At 41.9% G+C, this 20,419-nt stretch overlaps 3 protein-coding genes across 3 annotated transcripts; 1 reads left to right on the top strand and 2 right to left on the bottom strand.

Moving 5' to 3' along the window:
- Positions 1–17,071: 17,071 nt before the first annotated feature.
- Positions 17,072–17,974, bottom strand: BT62DRAFT_677902 (uncharacterized protein). Its single transcript, XM_043181838.1, has 4 exons — positions 17,668–17,974; positions 17,573–17,606; positions 17,455–17,521; positions 17,072–17,396 (listed from the first exon to the last, which is right to left on the bottom strand). The coding sequence occupies exons 1-4, from the start codon at positions 17,815–17,817 to the stop codon at positions 17,120–17,122; spliced, it is 528 nt and encodes a 175-aa protein (XP_043042828.1). The 5' UTR covers positions 17,818–17,974; the 3' UTR covers positions 17,072–17,119.
- Positions 17,741–18,899, bottom strand: BT62DRAFT_1073809 (uncharacterized protein). Its single transcript, XM_043178969.1, has 5 exons — positions 18,726–18,899; positions 18,390–18,503; positions 18,337–18,344; positions 18,199–18,287; positions 17,741–18,140 (listed from the first exon to the last, which is right to left on the bottom strand). Exons 1-4 carry the CDS (start codon positions 18,827–18,829, stop codon positions 18,217–18,219), a joined length of 297 nt encoding a protein of 98 aa, XP_043042827.1. The 5' UTR covers positions 18,830–18,899; the 3' UTR covers positions 17,741–18,140; positions 18,199–18,216.
- Positions 18,858–19,385, top strand: BT62DRAFT_929295 (uncharacterized protein). Its single transcript, XM_043185691.1, has 3 exons — positions 18,858–18,925; positions 18,976–19,228; positions 19,279–19,385. The coding sequence occupies exons 1-2, from the start codon at positions 18,880–18,882 to the stop codon at positions 19,161–19,163; spliced, it is 234 nt and encodes a 77-aa protein (XP_043042826.1). The 5' UTR covers positions 18,858–18,879; the 3' UTR covers positions 19,164–19,228; positions 19,279–19,385.
- Positions 19,386–20,419: the final 1,034 nt, after the last annotated feature.

Raw genomic sequence — 20,419 nt, 5'->3', positions numbered from 1 at the left:
TGCTTCTATTGTACTCAGAACAACTGACTTCAACTGTATTTGGTGATTGTGTATTGAGTGGTTAGGTGTTGGTGTTTGAGAGTTCATTCCTCATTCACTTCTCTTAATCACTTAGCTGTTACCAAGCACATCACTGTATGTAGCATGGTATCTCAGCTATTCCAGTATTGACTAAAGCCAAGTAGCCATTATCCAAATCCATAGAGGATGCTGATATAGCAACTGTTTGCTGGGCAACCTCCATCCAAAGAAGCTGAAAGCAGTGGAGCCATCCCAGCAGAGCCAAAAGAAGATGACCCTAAGGCTACAGCTCAGGGTTGGACTATTCAAGATGGACATATCATGCAAAAGGGACCTCCTCCACCAGGAAGTCCTGTTGCCAATGATGGGTCCCTTCATTCATTCCTCAGTCTGCCAGCCAGGTGGGCAAGCCTACTAGAGGGGGAACCCCTGAATCTGATGCCCTCCCTTGACCCCAAGATGTAAATTTTAAATGTCAAACTGATTCTTATACATGATCCACTCTCCTTCAAAGGGGTATCCAATGATATTGATTGATTCCTCATGGACTGTTATCAATATTTTCAAGTGTTCACCTCATACTTCCTACTCAACATGTACAAGATGACATATGCCTTGACTTATCTAGAAGACAAGGCAAAAATATGGTGGATCCTTCTCACCCTCATGTTCTGGTCAACTATATGACAACATCACTAATACCCCTCATGGCTGGTATTCAAACAAATGATCTGTGTCAAATTCATGGACCCAGCTATCCAGGAAGTCCACAAATAAAGAATGAAGGACTACAAGATGGGTGATAAAGCAGCCACTGACTACTTCAATGAGTTGGAACAACTTGGTAAACTCACCAGAGTACAAGAGGACACAGCCGACACAGAACAGATGGTTGAATACATAAAGAGGGAACTGCTGCCCTCTAACCTCAAGATCATCTCAGATCTTGGACATAGCATTTCAGTTGGCTATGAAGAATGGAAGATCAGAATTGTCATCATGTGATGAGAACATCAACAGCAGAAAGTGGAATCATCCACCCTATCATGGGATGAACACAGGAATCAGAAACAGGGCTGGAAGCCCTCCATCTCTCAGGCAACCACATCATCTAGGCCCAGTGGCTCAGCCCTAACTTCTTAATATACCAAGAAGTGAACCAGTATGGGCATGACATATACTGGAACAGGTAAGCCAATAGATGTGGATTGCCTCAAGAAGGGAGGAAAGTGCTTTAATTGTGGCCAGAAGGGCCACATAGCATGAAACTGTCCTCAGAAGAAGAACAAATGCACCTGAGAAGACATTTAGATGCAGATTGCTGAACTGATGAAAGAAGAACAGGACCTCAGCCAGGATAATAAGGCTGAGGAGGTAAAAGGTGAGACCAAGCAGTGAGCAATTCCACTGACTCAGCTGAGGACATGAGTAATGGGTCACAAGCTACTAGACAGACTGACAATTATCCCTCTGTAGTATCTTCTATGCTTAAATTATGCATGTATTCAAATATACCCAACCCTATTACTCATAAACAAGAATCACCAAAAAACCCAATCTCAACAACTCAAGTGCTGATGAAAGGCCAAAGAGAGGCAGAGAGCCCCAAAGATGCATCATCAATATCAGTTTGCCAAGTTAAATCTTCAAGACAGACTCAAACACCTACAGGCCAAACAGGGGTAGAGAACCCCATTGGCTGGCTAAAACCATTTGAAACCGAATGGACTTGATGGGCCATCAAAGATGCAAAGAATAAAGAAGCAGCAAAAGCCATACTCAAGAACTGGGTACACAGAGCTCAAGCCGAGGAGGTGATCAACAATATGATCATCAAAATATGAAAAGCCAAATAGTGCCAAGCTTTGGAATGACTCGATAAACTGCATGGACCATGAAAGTTTATCTGATGGACTAAGACTTCAGGCCAAAACTTAGTAACCAAGGCTCGAATTGAGACACTTACATCTTGAAGCACCCACACTGTCATGGCATTGATTGACAGTGGATGCACTGAAAGTTCTATTAACCATGCTTTCATCAATAAGTACAGCCTTCCTACTCAGATAACTGCAGCCCTGATCCCCATCTATAATGCAGATAGAACAAAGAATCAAGCTAGTTCAATCACCAAATACATCAAACTTAGACTCACTATCAGAGATCATTCTGAATGAATTGATTTGGTGATAATAGATCTAGGAACCAAGGAAATCTTCCTTGGTCATAATTGGCTGATTCAACATAATCTGCTAATCAACTGGAAAACTAGACATATTACATTTGTATACTAAAAAGCAAGAGATCATCTCACTTTCAACCACTGAGTCTGAATATGTGGCTGCAACACATGCATCAAAGGAGGTGCTCTAGTCTTGCAGTCAGCTCTCTCAAGTTTTCTCACTGATTACTAATGCTACAACTTTATTCTCAGACAATCAGTCTGCTATTGCACTCTTAAAAGATCATCAGTATCATGCCTGAACCAAGCACATCAATATTCACTTTCACTTCATTCACTGAGTCATCAGTGAAGGCTCCCTTCATCTTGTTTATTGTCCCACTGAGGATATGGTTGCTGATGCTCTCATTAAGTCTTTATCTTCAGCCAAGGTGAAGCACTTTGCTACCAAGCTTGGACTTTGCTCTGCTTGAGAGAGAATGTTGAATTAGCAAGCAGGAGCTCCATCATATCCTGCTAGCAGAGCTCAATACTCCTTTATGTTAGAATGGACTATATATATTGAATACAGTCTATTGAGCACCCTCACTGTGTTTCTGCTTATTGCTACACTATGTGAGAGTGAGTATCTACTTATATTACTTTGTTTATATTACTGATTGGTATCCTATAGTCTACATTATAGTTAACAGTGTACTCTATTAGGTGCTATGAATGTGTGTCACTTTCTTAGAAAATATACTTCATTGTGTCTAGGACCAACCTTTACTGTGTGGAGGAAGCAACAGAACCTGATTTGCTTGATTAATGCCAATCAGAGATTATCAGCTGCTTCAAAAGAGGAGGGATAACAAATTCCACACTGGTATTTTAGGGTGGAGAGTGCTTGATGATATTATCTTGATACTGGAAAATTCCATTCAAATTACTGGATGCAGATCCCAAAGACCAATGTGACCAGGAAATAAAAGACAGAGAAACAATCCTCACTATAAACCTGCAAAGGGCCATCAATATTCATGCCATACACCACACCAATAACTTGGCAGTGAGAGCCAATGCAGGGAAAAAAGAAAAGACATTCAAAGAAATGGTACCTGAGTGGGCATGAGATTTTTGAGACTTATTCGAGAAGAAAAGTTTTGACAAACTACCTGACTCCAAGTCTTGAGACCATGCCATCGAACTCATTTCCAACACCAATGCAAACCTTGATTGCAAGACATATCTGCTAGACAACAATGAATAGCAGAAATTGGACAAGTTTCTCAAAGAGAACTTATCCAGCAGAAGGGTTCAACCATCAAAATCACTGATGGTGTCTCTCTTCTTCTTTGTCAAAAAGAAGGATGGCAAACTCCAACCAGTACAGGATTATTGGAAGCTCAATGAGATGACAATCAAGAATCACTATCTGCTTTCTTTAATTTCAGAGTTGATGGACAAACTCTAAGGCACTAAGTACTACACCAAACTGGATGTTCAGTGGGGATATAACAATGTGTGCATCAAAAAAGGTGATGAATGGAAGGCCACTTTTCAGACAAACCACAGTCTGTTTAAACTGATGGTTATATTCTTCAGACTCACAAATTTGCCCACCATGTTCTAATGGATGATGAATGATATCTTTAAGGATCTCATTGCTACTGGAAAGGTCACAATCTACTTGGATGACATCCTCATTATATCTAAATCCAAGAAAGAACATCAGTGCCTGATATGACAGATACTAGTGTTGATGAGGAAACATCAGCTTTTCCTCAAAGCCAAGAAGTGTGAATTTGAGATACTCAAGACCAAGTACCTTGAAGTCATTATCAGTAAAAGAAGCATCAGAATGGACCCTGTCAAGGTGGCAGGAGTAACTGAGTGGCTGGAGCCAATAAAGAAGAAGGAACTATAATCATTTCTTGGATTCACCAACTTCTACTGATGGTTCATTCAGGACTACAGCAAAATAGTCCAACCCATGATGCAGTTGACTGAAAATGCCTCATGGACTTAGAGAATTTCTCAACAAGTGGCGTTTAATGATCTTAAACACTGATTGGCTGAAGACATCATTCTCACCATACTAAGCCAAGATGAGAAGTTCCAAGTAGAAGCTGACTCAAGTGAAGGTGCCATCAAGGTGATACTCTCTTAGGAACAGAATAGCAAATAGCAATCTGTTGCATTCATGTCAAAAGCACTTATAGTGATAGAATGCAATTATGAAATATATGATAAAGAACTCCTCACCATAATGCTCACACTCTCTGAGTGGTGGCATTACCTCATTGGAGCAGTCCAGATCACCAGAATCTCCAATATTTCTGACTCTCACAGAAACTAAATCACTGACAAGCCTAATGGGTCATGGAACTGTCTGAGTATGAGTATATGCTACACTACAAGGCTGGTGTAGCAAACAAGAAGGCTGATTTCCTCAGCTGCAGAATGAACCATGATCAGGAGGGAACCAACAATGAAGGAGTCATACTACTATGACCAGAATACTTTCAGGCTATGATCATGCTTACTGAGAAGGAAGTACATGAGCACATCAAGAGCACTATCCAGAACCCCCACAAGTGGGATCAAAGGATAGCCCTATCACTCAATCACAAGCAAGAGCTGAAGAAAGAGGGAGGGCTAATCCACTATGATGGACAGATCTATATCCCAAGAGATCAGAGACTTTGTGGTGATATCATCACCACATATCATAATCATGTGACAGCTAGATACCCAGATATCACTAAAATGAAGGAGCTAGTACTACAGGAATATTAGTGGCCTAAAATAGACCATAATATCACCTGATATATCAAAGCTTGTGAGGTTTGCCAATGAGACAAAGCCTCAACTCAACTTTGAGCAGCACCACTCCACCCAAATGAGGTTTCTTCATCACTATGGACTCATATCTCCATGGATATGATAATGGGACTTCCTGAAAGTGATGGCTATGATGCAATCATCATTATAGTCGATCGCTTCTCAAAGGTGATCATTCTAATTATCTGCTTGACAGAATTAACATCAGAAGAATAGGTGAAAATCCTATGCAATGAGGTTTATGCAAAGTACAGCATGCCTCAGATAGTAATTTCAGACAGAGAACCACAATTTGTCTCTAAATTTTTAGATGATTTGTATCGACTCCTCAATAGCATATCACCCTCAAACAGACAGACAGACAGAATAAGTTAATCAAGAAATTGAAAAGTATCTCTGACTTTTTATCAACTATTGCCAAGATGATTGAATGGAATAGCTTTCACTAGCCACTTTTTAACACAATAATAGAATTCACTCAGCAACTAGAAAGACACTATTTTTTATCAACTATAGATAAAACTCACCAGTTGCACAAAGCAGACAGGTATATACAACAACACCAGCATCATCAGATTTTGCAAGCATGATAGCAAAAATCCATGAAGAAACAAGGACTACCCTCAAAAAAGCCACTTCAACTATGAAAAGACAATACAACAAGCACTAATGATCTGCCCATGAATATTCAGTCAATAATAAGGTTTAGCTCAATACAATGAACCTACATCTCTCTCATCTAAAACAGAAGTTAGCTGACAAGTGAACAGGACCATTCAAAGTCATCGCCAAGATTGGCAACTCCACCTACAAGTTGCAATTACTAGCAACTTGGAAAGTTTATAATGTTTTCAATAAAACATTATTAACACCATATGTCACACCAGCCTTTCCAAACCAAGAACAACTACCACCTTCTCCACCAGAACTCATCAACAATAAAAAACATTATAAAATCAACAAAGTGCTAAACCACAAATTACAAAAGGTTAGAGCATGTAGTGGTGGGATGACAATGACAGTCAACTATCTAGTCAGCTGAAAAGGCTATGGCCCTGAATCAAACCAATGGATTAACAAAAAACACATGAATGTAGAGAAGGTGATCTATGACTATGAATAATGGATCAACAAGATAGATGCAGAGGGGGTCATGATCAACATTATCTCTGAGCAAATACATCCACCTGTGGTCAACAGAGAACATACAGCAAAGAGCAATAACCACACCAAGGAGGAGCTTCCATCAATACCTGCCAATACAATGTGGGTTATAGAGGATGGAGATACTGACACTGCAACAGATGAGCTAGAAATGGTGCAGCAATCACATGAGGACTGGCAGACTTATCTTTAATTATACCATCAGGATAATGGTCTTAAGGAGGGGGTAATATTACGATTTTTTCTATTTTCTTTTCTTTTCTCTTGGAAATGACTCCTATCTTTGCTTAGTCAGAGTGCTTAGGCCAGCACTTAGGACTGTGGGAAGGCTTTGTCAGCAACCCAGTCAGTCATTGTCTTAACACACTGCTGTGTGCTGTGAAAGGAGAGACAATACTCTTTTTGTCCTCTAACTGCAGTGCAGCAGTAACAGCACAACAACAAGACAACAGCTTTTGTGGAGAGCCTGGCAACAGCAGAGGTAACAGCTCTATGACAGACAATATCTTTTGTGAACATTTATTTATAGTTAGATAACAGAACAGTATTTAAGTAGTGCAGTTTTCACTATAGTAGCTCCAGCATTAAGCTAAAGTTTATTCTCCACCATCTTATCTTGAGCTACTTGCAATGCCTTGACTACACAACTCTATTGACATATCAGTGAACTCTATCAGTCTAACCCAAAGTGCAAGGTTCTGAACAATTTATCATGTGTAATTTGGGCTTAACACTTTGAGCATTATGATGTCCTTTAATAGTGCAATTGTGTATCATTGGGCAACTGTATTGCATTGAAAGACAATGACTGACTAGACTTGTTGTGATGACAAAGCTAGTCCCACAGTCTTAAGCACTTGTGTTAAGCACTCTAACTAAGCATGAATAGAGGTTAAATCATGATGACAAAAAGAAAAAGGTGAAAAAATTATAACACTTCTATGAAACACTAATATGACAAACATTGGGCAGCTGCTCAATCTTATAATGTGACTGACAAAGTCTGGCTGGATACTATCAACCTTCATCTCCCATGCTCTAAACAGAAGCTAGCTGACAAGCATACTGGCCCTTTCCTCATTATTGCAAAAGTTGGAGAATCAGCATACAAGCTTTGACTATCTGCTAACTAAAAAATGCATAATATGTTCAATAAATTCCTCCTCACTCTCTTTATTGCACTGGCATTTTCTGTTAGGCCCAAGCTGCATGTGATCAACTTAGCATGTGATAAACTAACATGGCTTTGCATTCAAGCCTTCTGTTAGAGTTCACTGGGTGTACTAGGTGTCAATCTTTTATGCTTCAAGACACTGAGTGATTTAGCTCAAAGCTGGGGATTACCAGTGAGGTCGAGCTGCCTTAAATACTATACAAGTTGTGGCTAATAATACTACTGTCTATTGTACATTGTTGAGTCCTTTGTGCCTATTATCCTTAGACACCATTACTATACATAAAAGAGGAATTGTGCATCATCAGACATCATTGTTGCATCGAAAGACAATGACCAACTCAGCTAGTTGTGATGACTAAGCTTTGTCCCACAGTCTTAAGCACTGGTATTGGTGCTCTGACTAAGCCTAAATAGGGGCTAAAATGAAAAGGAAAAAGGAAAAATCATAACATTACTCCCTTATTAAGATCATCATCCCAATAGTTTAATTTAAGGATAATTCATAGTCATGTATAGCTTCATCTGCCTGCATGAGTTTCTCATTTATGCACTAGTTGGATTCTGGTCTATAGCCCTTCCAGCTGACTAGGTAATTGATGGTAGTCATCATGCCCCCCTCTTTTGCTCTGACTTTTTGCAGTCTATGATTTAAGACTTGGTCAACTTCATAGTATTCTTCATTGTCAATAAGGTCAGAGAGCAGGAGAGATGGTTGTTCCTAGTTAGAGAATGCTGGTGTGATATAGGGAGTCAACAGTATCTCATTAAAGATGTCATGGATTTTTCAAGCATTCAGTAGTTGAAGCTTGTAGGCACTAGTTCCCATCTTTGAGGTTATTGTGAAGAGGCCAGTTCATTTATCTGCAAGTTTGCATTTTGGCCTTGGCAAGTGAAGATTTGTAGTGTCAAGCCAGACTTTATCATTGACCAAGTATTCATGGCTGAGACAGTGGTGCTTATCATATTGAGTTTTCATGGATTTAGCCACTTTTTTGAGTGCAGCTCTAGTTTTGTTGTGAATCTTTATCATGGTCATGGTGAAGTCCTCAGATGCAGGAGTGGTTGTTTGGTGTCATTCTGTTTATGTGACATTAAGATGCTGATCATAATTTATAAAAAATAGTGTTTTCTCTGTGGCTGAGTGTATTCGGTTATTGTGTTAAAAAGCAGCAAGGGTAAGCCATTCCACCTAGTTGTCTTGTTGGTAGTTTATGAAAAGTCATAGGTATTTCTCCACTTCTTAGTTTATGCATTCGGTCTGCCTATCTGTTTGCAGATGGTATATGGTCAATATATTGTCTTTGATATAGAAAAGATGGTATAAATCATCTAAGAATTTAGAGACAAATTGAGAGCTCCAATCAGAGATGACCATTTGAGGCATGCCATATTTGGTATAGACTTCATCTCACAAGATTTTCATCCATCCTTCAGAGGTCAACTCAGTGGAACAGGTGATGGGAATGATGGACTTTGAGAAGCAGTTAACAATGATAAGGATTGCATTATAACTGTTACAATTGAGTAATCTGATAATCATGTCGACTGAAATATGGGTCCATGATGATGATGGAACTTCATTTGGATGAAGTGATGCAGGTTTGGCTTGGGTTGATGATTTGTCATGCTGGCAGACTTCACATATGCTGATGTACTTAGTAATATCAGTCCTCATTTTAGGCCACCAGTACTCCCATAGTACTAGCTCTTTGGTTTTGGCAATTCCAGAATGACCAGCAGTGGTATGGTCATGACAGGTGGCAATAATTTCTCCACACAGGTTTTGATCCTGAGGGATGTAGATCCTTCCATCATATCAGATCAATCCTTCTTCTTTTGTCATCTCTCATTCATGATTAAGCAAAGATGCTATCTGCTGATCCTATTTGTGGTTGTCCCGAGTTGCACTTTTGATGCACTCATAGATCTTCTCTTCTGTTGGCATTATCATGGCCCAAAAATGCTTGGGTCTCAACAGTATGATTCCCTCATTATTGCCTCCCCCCTGATCATAGTCCACCCTCCAGCTTAGGAGATCTGCCTTTTTGTTTGCTGTCCCAGCCTTATAATAAAGTGTATACTGGTACTGGCTGAGTTCAGTAACCCATCTGGCCTGGCAGCAATTTAACTTTTAGGGTTGTCAGAAATATCAGAGATTCTGATGGTCTGTTCAGATTTCAAAAATTTTCATGGCTCTGATCAAATAATGTCACTATTCTTTGAGAGCAAGCATGATGACCAGGAGTTCTTTGTCATAGATCTCATAATTCCATTCAGTGATGGTGAGTCCTTTAGATAAAAATGCTATAAGGCACTATTTCCTGTCTTGTTCTTGCAAGAGTACTGTCCTAATAGCCTCTTCACTAGAGTCAGCCTCAATCTGAAACCTTTCATCCTGAGTGAGGATAGCAAGTACCATGTCCTCTGCAAGTCATCACTTTAGATCATCAAAGGCCTTTTGTTGAGACAACCCCCACATCCAAGGGGCATTGCCAGTTAGTTGGGTCATTGGCTGGACAATCTTGTTATAGTTGCAAATAAATCGACGATAGAAGTTTGTGAACCCAAAGAAAGACTGTAATTCTTTTTTCTTTGTTGGCTCTGGCCATTCCATTACTCCTGCCACCTTGATCAGATCTATACAGATACTCCCTTTGCTGATAATGACTCCAAGATACTCAGTCTCAAGTATCTCAAATTCACATTTTTCCACTTTGAGAAAAAATTTGTGCTTCCTCATCAGGGTCAGTATCTGCCATACCAGCTTTCTGTGCTCCTCCTTGGTTTTTGACATTACTAGGATGTCATTAAGATAGATGGTGATCTTTCCAGTGGCAATGAGGTCTTTGAATATGTCATTCATCATCTACTGGAAGGTGGCTGGAGAGTTGGTGAGCCCAAAAAACATGATAGTTGGCTTAAACAGTCCCCAATTTGTTCTAAATGCAGCCTTCCACTCGTCTCCTTCTCTGATATGGATATTGTTGTATCCCCACCAGATGTCAAGCTTCATATAGTACTTGGCACCCCAGAGTTTATCTATCAGTTCAGAGATTAAGAGAAGGGAGTATCAATTTTTGATGGTTATCTTGTTAAGCTTTTAGTAGTCTTGGACTGGCCAGAGCTTACCACCTTTCTTTTTGATGAAGAAAAATGGTGATGCCATAAGAGACTTGGAGGGTCTGATTTGCCTGCTAGACAGGTTCTCATCCAGAAATTTATTGAGTTCTTGCTGCTCATTATTGCTAAGTGGATATGTCTTACAATCCAGATTGGCATTTGCATTCAGGATTAGCTCAATTGCATGGTCTCAAGATTTTGGTCTTGGTAACTTGTCAAAACTCTCTTTCTTAAATAGGTCTCTGTAGTCTTGTGCTCACTCAGGCACCATCTCCTCAAAGGTCTTCTCTGCCCATTGCTCATTGGCTTTGGCAGCCAGATTATTGGCATGGTGGATTGTGCAAATATACAATTCTTGCTGGATGTCTACAGCAAGAATTGTTTCTCTCTCCTCCATCTCTTCATCTCACTGGTCCTCCAGATCCTTATCAGAGAGTTCAAATAGGATCTTTTGGCATCAGCATCTCATAAATATGATTCGCCTAGTCTTCTAATTGATTAACAGATTATGATGTATGAGCCAATCATAGCCAAGGAAGACTTCCTTGGTTCCAAGGTCTGTAATGGCTAGATCAATTTGTTCGAAGTGATCACTGATTGTGAGTCTGAGTTCCATGAACTCAGTAATTGAACTGGCTTGATTTTTAGTTCCATCTACATTGTAGACTGGGATCGGAGCTGCCATAGCTCAGATTGGAAGCTTGTGCTTGTTGATGAAAGCACGATTGATAGAGCTGCCTGTACATCTGCTGTCAATCAGCATGGTTATAGCATAGATGGAGTAAGATGTAAGAGTTTCTATTTGAGCTTTAGCAAGTAGATCTTGCCTGGTTGTTTTGGTCTGTCATATGAACTTTTGTGGTCTTCATAGTTTATCAAGCCATTCCAGTGCTTGGTATCACTCAGCCTTTTTCATTCCTTCCACCATTTTGTCAATGACTTCTTTAGCTCATGTTCAGTGAATTTAATTTTTGAGCACAGCTTTTGCTGCAGCTTTATTTGTAGCATCTTTAATGGCCCTCTATATTCATTCAGTGTCAAATGGCTTGAGCCAAGTTTTGAGGCTCTCTGCCTCTGTTCAGCCTAAAGATGTTTGAGTTTCTTTTTTTTGCGATTCATTAGTGTGCAAGGTATGACTTAGTATATTCGAATGCATGATATAAATAGGCATAAAAGTATCTACAGAGGTACCATCAGTCTATCTAGCAGCTGGAGTTTGCACACTATAGGTCCTTTTGGCCAGTCCAGTAGAATCACTCACTGACTGGCCCCATCTTTTACTTCCTCAACCTTTGTTTCTTTGTCAAGTCTTTCTTCTTCCTTTTATAGTTTGGCAATCTGAGCTCAGATGTCTTTCTGTATATGCTTCTTCTTGGGGTAATCCTTTGCTATGTGCTCCTTTTGACCACAGTTGAAGCACTTCTCTTTTTTCTTCATTCAGTTGATATCCATTGGTTTTCCTGTTCCTGTGTATATAATGCCTGTCCTGGTTTTCTGGCTTCCATAGAAGGAGGCCATCAAGGGTCCCGATAATTTTCTAGCAGTTTGCTTTGACTTGTTCAGGGTTGGCAGTGTCAGTTTCTTTGTATAATCTTGTAGCATTGTCGACTCTATTTTCTGCCTTTGTCACTCCTTGTATATCTCAACAATTTGTTCTTTCCATTCATCATAGCCAACTGACATTAGTATTTTGATGCTGATGGCTGAGATCATTGTGATGTATAAGGAGGGGACCCCTCTCTTGAGGGCCTCCACCATTTGCCCATTGTTTCTTATATCATCACAGATTCTAGTGAGTTTTGCCAGACATTCAAGTTCATTAAAGTAATCTGTAGCCACCTTGTCTCCCATCTTGTATTCTTTGATTTTCTGTTTATGGACCTCCTGTACTGCAGAGTCAATAAACTTCTTGTTTAACATTTGTTTAAAAACTGGCCATGAGGGATATTAGTAATGCTTCTGAGTCAATGATTGGAAGTTCGAAGAGATCAGGATCCACTATTTTTTTGTCTTTTCTTCAAGATAGGATGTGGTGAATACTATCTTATTCATATCAGTTTTCAAATAGCTGATATAAGCTTCAAAGTACTATTTACAGTCTACAATGAAGCAATCGATATCATCAGATGCTCTGATGCCCCCTTGAAGGGGCATAGTTTTCATAAGAGGTCAGGATAATACTGGAGAATGGTGGCATTGTGAGGCAATGCTCTCATCAGGTTGGGCCAGTCAGAGAATAGTGATTGTTACCATTTTTAGAGTGATCCTGAGAATGAATAGAGCGAGTTGTCATTGGTGACAGGGCTTTTTTGTAGCAGCTCCTCCTTTCAGATGATTACTCTGTCCTGAATTGTAAATCCCAGTCATATAGCTTTGGAGTCATCTCAAATCAGCTCTTTCCCTGTCCTGCTTTCCTTGGCTTGGTCTGAAGGCAGCTGTCCCCTCAAAAGTTGGCTTTCTGTGCCTGTCTAAGGGTTTGAGAATCCACTTGGTACCCCCTTTGGCTTGGGTTGTGATCATGCTAGCCAGGTTGCCATTGATCGGGTTGAGAGGTCGGAGTATAAAAAGATGCTGTGAACTGACAGAGTTTGGTACTCAGCTCTTTTCAGCATCTTAGAGGATGATAGTAGCATTGGTTGGATGAGAGGTGTTGGCACATAGGCCATCAGCTGATTGACTGAATCTTCCAGGTGCCTCTGGTTATACTACTGAGTAGTGTAGTCTGTGGCCACCCATCTCAGAATCTCTGTTCATTTGTTAGTTTCTGAACGTAAATATAATTGTCTCATTTGCAATGCTACTCAAGCAGCATTGCACCATAGAAAGTTTATCCTCCATAGGTAGTACTCCTGGTACTCCCAATTCCTTGCTTCTCAAATCAGCCTTTTCAGTTCTTCTTCATCTATCTCTCTCTGTGAGTCATATAGTGGCCTCTGTGGTGGATCGCTACTCTCAGTTTCTTCCTTATCCTCATTGTCCTCCCCTTCCCCAGAGAAGGTGCCAGACAGGTCATAGAAACTCTTCTCATCCCCTACTGGTCAGACTGTCATCTTGCTGCTCTGGCTGAATGCTAGAGCCAGCGATAGAGGCTGAGGCATTGGACATGCTGGGGTAGGTGGTGATGGATTGACTTCTGATATATTTGTTGTACCTATTTTCTCCTGTCACTCTCACCACCTCCACTCACTTGTGATAGAGCTGGATGTTCTTTCTATATCCATCATCGAGTAACTGTCTGACAACTCAGCTTCCAAGAAATTCTCAGAGTGTGCAAGTGAGGATGTGAGTAGTTCCAGGGACTCATAGTCTGTAGTGTCTAAGAACAGACTCATCATTGTTGAACATAGTGTCAGCACTTGGTATTCTTCAGAAAGGAGGATATTGTGGAGTAGGGGGATGCAGAGGAGTTTCAGAGTCCACTCCTTCTGCTGCAATAGTTTCATTTCTCCAGCAGTTTGTGCTCCACTGACTGGATCCTGTGCTCAGCTCTCTGAAGACTGGGGAAGAGCCAGTATATACTGGAGTGAGGATGGTGGCCCCCTCAGGTCAGAGTCTATACTAGTTGGAGACATCAGCTCTTTTCAGTTGAGCCCTCTCAATCTTCCACTGCTCTTCTCGGTGTTGCCTGTCATACTTGGTGGCTTCTCCCTGCCTTTGTTCACTCTCAATGATATGCTCCTCAAGCTCACTGTGAACTGACTGTGATGCAGTTCACTGTCTCTGCTCTTCTTGTCAGATAGCTTCTTTATAGTTGAAAGAGGCATTCATATCCCAGGTTGGAAAGTATCAATGGATAACTTTATCCTATACTTCCCTTCCACACTGCTTGTCACAGATCCACTCTGAGGATGTTCTCTCCATCCCACTGCTTGTCCCAATTGAGTGGAGGAGAGTTGTGGCAGAGCTGTGAGGCTGACTTCTAGAAGATTTGTGTTGGGATCTTCCAGCCATCCAAGTGGAACTAAGAGAGTCTCTGGCACAGTTACCAATCTCTTCAGTTGGAGAGGCAGAGGTAGAGTTGGAAGAGAGAGACTGCTGAAAGAAGTCTCCTGGGATCTCCTCATCTTTGTGGTCTGGTGGGAGTCCTCAGACCCATGGATTTCAGAATCCTGTGAGGTCAGTGTCACGGTCTCTGCTGGGTCATTTAGAGGGGTATCAGTGTCTCTCTTCTTCTTGAATGTCCCTTTGATGTAAGCTGCTAGATCTGGCTTTTGATACAGGGCTTGTCAGGGACTGGTGGGATGTTCATCGGGATTTGAGAATGTTATGGAGGGGGAGATTGGAGGTTACATTTTATAAGATATGTCAAATATATAAAAACTCATTATAATATCTGAGAGCCCAGGCAGTGATTGAATGGTATCCCCAGCACACCTAGATGATCACCAATAATCTTATCAATATTCCAATAATAGAGGCAAGAAGTTCAAAGAACTCATAGTCAAAGTTTGGATTTGAGAGATCAATAGAGGGCATTCAGTTTCTCAGCACAATTGGGCTTGAGAAAGGGAAGGTGAAAGCTTCAAGCTAATTATTAGACTTAAGCTGCATATGATCAACTTAGCATGTGATAAACTAACATGGCTTTGCATTTAAGCCTTCCATTAGAGTTCACTGAGTGTACTAGATGTCGATCTTTTATGCTTCAAGACACTGAGTGATTTAGCTCAAGAGTAGAATGAGAGTGTATAAACTTTAGCTCAAAGCTGGAGATTACCAGTGAGGTCAAGCTGCCTTAAATACTGTACAAGTTGTGGCTAATAATACTACTGCCTATTGTGTGTTGTCAAGTCCTTTGTGCTCATTGTCCTTGGACACCATTACTATATATAAAAGAGGAATTGTGTATTGTCAGGTGTCATCATTGTGTTGAAAGACAATGACCAACTCAGCTAGTTGTGATGACTAAGCTTCATCCTATGGTCTTAAGTGCTGGTATTGGTGCTCTGACTAAGCCTAAATAGGGGCTAAAATAAAAAGGAAAAAGGAAAAATCATAATATTTTCCAATCAAAAACAACCATCTCTTTTACCACTCAACCTCATCAATAACAAGAAACATTATAAAATTAATTAAATTCTTAATCATCATCTTTGTAAAATTCGTGCACAGAGAGAAGGCTCTACAACCACCATTGACTATTTAGTGAGCTGGAAGGGCTACAGTCTGGAGTCCAACCAGTGGGTAAACAAAAAACACATGTCTACTGATGACACTATATACAACTATGAATTATCTCTAAATTAAGCTATCAGAACAATAGTTTTAAAGAGAGTGTAATATTATAATCTTTTCTTTTCTTTTCTTTCTTTTTTTTATTCTACCTCTATTTATGCTTAGTCAGAGCACTTAGACCAGCACTTAAGACTGTGGGACAGGCTTAGTCATCACAATAAGCTATATCTGTCATTGTCTTCTGACACAATAATCTTTTTGTAGACAGTAATGATGCTCAAAAACAAAGGGCACAAAGACTTAAACAAATACAATAAGTAGTAGTATATTTATCTTAATAGATGAGTAGTATATAAGTAGGATAGCTCTCACTGTATAACTCCAGCTTCAAACTAAAGTTTATTCTATACCACTTCACTTTGAAGCTGATCTGCAAAGGCCTTGAAGCATATTGGTCAATAAATACATACAGTGGACTCTAGCATGACTGTATGAACTTGATACAGCACTAGTTTATCATGTGTTCCGATCACATGTGACTTAGATCTAATAAGAAGAGTGAGAAAAAACAGACCTTAATAACTACAAGAGAAGGATTTGAGCTTATTCAAAAGCTGAGAGCATTTTGTGTTTCACAAGGTGACCAGAATAGAGTAGTACCACATCTCAGAAAGTTGAGAGGTGCATTATTCAAAGAGATGCATGGAAAGCTGACCCAAAAGCCACTGACAGCATTTTGAGGCAACAATGTTGTCACATATGTCACATGTCACATCACGTGCTATTTTGATTCTGCATAAATCTATAAATGCATACAGTTTTGGTGTCTCCCGACCATATGCAGTGTGAGATAGTCAACTGTAGATAGATATAGATAGATAGACGCATGAATGGTAAACCCAAGCCAGTCTCAGCATAATCTGCTGAGATTGTTCAAAGATTGTCAGATCCTACAAGCTACTGTGTCTCTGATGGTGAATTTGAAACCCGCACTGCTTCCTGAAATGTACGGCCTGGGTACATACCGCTGTATTTTATGAACACTCTTCTAAAGAGTGAGGAGATCAATGCCGTGGATCGCGATTACTTCCAACGCCGTATGGAGTGACATGCAGAGGAAAGACAGCGTGGAACTGGACGCAGTGGTCTTCTTCAGTCTCCAAAGTGTAATCGCGACAACTACTTCCAGCACGACCTGCTGTGGCCCACATGGATGTCATCTGCTACACGTTCGGCGTAGAACGGTAACAGCCAGTACCCATATATTCGCAGCATGTGTGGTGCCACAGATAACGATCAAGACATCTTCGCCCTCCATTGGACCGGGAAGACTTGATACTCCGCCAAGAATGCTGACATGAACGCACTGTGGAGCAGAAGCTGCCAGCTTCTGATACCCCTTCCTAGGAGAGTTTTCTCACTCTCACAGCGGCCATGGGACCATTCGAATGCTTAAACTACCGACAGAGATATCGGTCGACAGCAAGCAGCGTTGAGCAAGAATGCCGGAGGTGGATATGACGCTGGCTTTCTTTCCAATCCCCACTTGGTTCATGGAGCTGTCTTAGTGTCGTATTGGTCGGGTGCAGACTCGGATGCCGGTTAGCGGTAGAAGAACTGGGGAACAAGACGATTACAGTTACAATCGCATCGCATCTCGAAGCTCTGGCCACTTTGTCTCGTCCTATGACTGAGTCTTGACATAGCGTAGTCGGCAATAGTCTGGGGCAGAAACTAGAGCCATGATTGTGAGGACGTCTGCATATACATATTCTAGAACCGTGTTACACACGGAGTTGAAGTGGGGGATCCTTCTTGGCAGAAATGACGGTATTTGCGGCGCCTATGGGTCAGTCTATCTGGGGCTAATTAGCCTATCGGCGTCAAATATACATAGGTGAAAATAATGCCTGGATTTAGTTTGCTCATGTGGACACGACAACACTAATAACAGTCCAGAGGGTGTTTTTAGAATCGAGAGTGAGTACCCCGAAAATTAAGCTGCCTTTTGTGTTATTTTGGACCCAAACTTTGCAGACATCAGCCTAAAGGATTTGATCGATGAGTCACGGTCGCCTGATTGCTTGCAGCAAACGGAAAAGGCTCTCCCGTTTTCGATCGTACGCGCCGCGGCACTACATCTCAAAGTCCACATGTCAGAATAATGACAAACGCATGCACCAGGGGTGGGGTCAATTGATTGAAAAGCAGCGCCGCGGTTGTTGAATTCCTCAGGACAGAATCATGCAGAGATTCGGGCACCAAATGCTCAGCTCCGACAAGAGAATGGGCCACCAGAGAGCGGAAAGATAACTCATGTAAACATATCGACACATATACGCATACAGCCTCTGTGAGAAAGACACATCCGGAGCGCCTGATATAGTGACTCCCCTCCCATACATTCAGCCATTCTTTGCTCGTTCGTTACTTCGCCTTTTGCCAGGATGACAGAGGACGTCGTAAGAGATGAGGCATCTGCACCGACAGTTGAGACAATGTGCAATAGAAAGAGAAAGAGAAAGAAAAAACACACCTCAAAGGACGCCGCTCCTCACCCAAACAAGAAGCGCGATGGATGCAAACGCGCGAAGTTCGCCTTAACGCTGGGAGGTCCTGTGAGGTCTGGCGACAAGTCAGTATGAGAGCAAGGCAGAAGAGAAGAGCGCCAGACTCGCGAAGCTACACTAGTTGAGAGGAGCTGGCGGAAAGGGGGGAGGAACGAACCCAAAGTCGAAGCGAGTCGAGAAAGGCCGTTTATATAGTGGAGAGTCAGGTCCAGAATGCCAAATCCAGTCAAGGAATGGAGGTGATTGATTTGAGATAGCGGCCGTAGCTTCCCTAGCAGCAACTCAGCTGACCAGAACTAATTCCAGCGACACTGCCAGCCATCAACTTGGCGGAAATAAAAGGGCCACAAATTCCAGGAAGCATCGTCGAGGGAGAAGAAGGTAAAAAAAAGTTAATAATAACAGAAGAGTCAAAGCCTCAGCCAAACTAGACCAAATTCGATCGGATCTTTCCTCTCGCTCAGTCATCACTCCTTATATCTCTTCCATCCACTCTACATCGTCTTCACACGTAGGAGGCAGAGTCGTAAGCGGATAGCTGGCTGTGGGTGAAGTGAGGTCCGTGTCGTCTCCCTCACGTCCATTTTCATTCCTCATTTTTGCGTTATCTACCCCTCTCCAGTTCAGAAGAAGTCCGGATTTTGAGTATGGCGTTCCAGTATTCCAGGAAGGGTTGCTTCAAGTGCGGTAATCGTGAGTCTCGCAAGCATCCCTCACAGGTCATCTGTTGAATCCTCGCAAAGTCGGACATATTGCCGAGAATTGTTCCTCGGAGCAACGTTTATGCTACAATTGCCGCCAGCCTGGTCATGAATCCTCTGCCTGTCCTTCTCCCCGTACCGTTTCTGCAAAACAGTGTTACTCTTGTGGTGGCGTCGGTCATATTCAAGGTCTGTCTCGTACTTGGTCCATCTCTGGAGACCCAGCCTAACGTCCGTACCAGCGGAGTGCCCGAGTCTAAGGATCCAGCAGCAAGGTAGCAATCAGAAATGCTACGTACGTTGCCATTCTTTTTCTGATCCAGATCGTCCTGAATTTCTATCCAGAACTGCGGCCGATTCGGTCACATTGCTCGTGCCTGTCCCAACGGAGCCACCGGAATGGGAGGGTTTGCTTCTCGCGCTCCACCCCCCGGGAGAGCTCTCAATACCGCTACTTTACCGCCTGTAAAGTGCTACAGGTGTGGAGGTCCCAACCATATAGCTAGGTATTTACCGTCTTGTTCTCCTTTCACTGTCTCACATTGCCCTTCCGCAGGGACTGCCTTGCGACCCCCGGCACCCTTGGTGAGACAGCTGCCATTGCGAATAAGAACAAGACCTGTTACAAGTGCCAACAGGAAGGTCACGTAAGTGTCCCTCCGACGTCGCTGTCGTCTTATGGTATGCTCAACCTCTTCGTAGATTGCCAGAGACTGTCCCGAGACAGAGACATTTGTTGCTTAGGAGGCGCTTTTCACGAAATTTCCTGATGCCTACCATGCACTCCGCTTTTTTATATGTATCATTGCTCCGTATTAGCGTTATATCTTGTTGGGCATCTTATTATTTCGAGTAGAGCTTTACGCCAATCCAAGTGTAATTAAAAGCTGTATTTTCAGTGATCGGGCATTTAAAACATTTTCGGAACACGATCCCAAAAATTGCCGGAAGATGCCGCATTATTTTTTCTTTCCAACTGTAACGAGCAACACTGAACATGTCGATGATTTCCTCTGCCTTGTCCGTGCTACCGAAAAGAACAGGTCTCTCTTCATGCCGCATATTCACTCTGCCGCTCAAGCCGGAACAGAAGAATCTCCCGTACGGCACATCCTTTGATTTGTGAACTTTTTATCGAACTTTTTTATCGACTTTTCTCTAAAGAGTATCGGGTATTGCGTCGCGTTTCTTGTACCACACTGCTCGTTCATCGGCGCAGTTCCAGCGGACACGTAATTGCCACAGGTGCGGTGAACGTGAGTCTTCTGGCCAGTATATACACAAAGATTCTTTTTGACAGTTTTGCCAGCCGGACACCAAGCCCATTCCTGTCCTAAGGAGCGCACATGCTACAACTGTGGGCAGCCTGGCCATCTTACCGCTCAGTGTGATGCCCCTCGGAAGGCCAAACGGTGTTTCACCTGTGGTGAAGAAGGACATGTAAAATGTATGTGTCGTTCTGCCCATTCTCCCTCTTCCTCAGGCT

This window comes from Guyanagaster necrorhizus (genome assembly GCF_019112545.1).
Source record: "Guyanagaster necrorhizus MCA 3950 unplaced genomic scaffold BT62scaffold_6, whole genome shotgun sequence".
Taxonomy (NCBI): domain Eukaryota; kingdom Fungi; phylum Basidiomycota; class Agaricomycetes; order Agaricales; family Physalacriaceae; genus Guyanagaster; species Guyanagaster necrorhizus.
This window is presented reverse-complemented; position numbering and strand designations above follow the sequence as displayed.

Coding starts and splice junctions, on each gene's coding strand:
- BT62DRAFT_677902 (XM_043181838.1), bottom strand. CDS start 17,817: ATGTGGACTTTGAGATGTAGTGCCGCGGCGCGTACGATCGAAAACGGG. Junction 17,607..17,667: donor GGTCCAAAATAACACAAAAG/GCAGCTTAATTT, acceptor GACTGTTATTAG/TGTTGTCGTGTCCACATGAG. Junction 17,522..17,572: donor CATGAGCAAACTAAATCCAG/GCATTATTTTCA, acceptor AATTAGCCCCAG/ATAGACTGACCCATAGGCGC.
- BT62DRAFT_1073809 (XM_043178969.1), bottom strand. CDS start 18,829: ATGAGGAATGAAAATGGACGTGAGGGAGACGACACGGACCTCACTTCA. Junction 18,504..18,725: donor ACGTGTGAAGACGATGTAGA/GTGGATGGAAGA, acceptor AGTTGCTGCTAG/GGAAGCTACGGCCGCTATCT.
- BT62DRAFT_929295 (XM_043185691.1), top strand. CDS start 18,880: ATGGCGTTCCAGTATTCCAGGAAGGGTTGCTTCAAGTGCGGTAATC. Junction 18,926..18,975: donor TTGCTTCAAGTGCGGTAATC/GTGAGTCTCGCA, acceptor ATCCTCGCAAAG/TCGGACATATTGCCGAGAAT.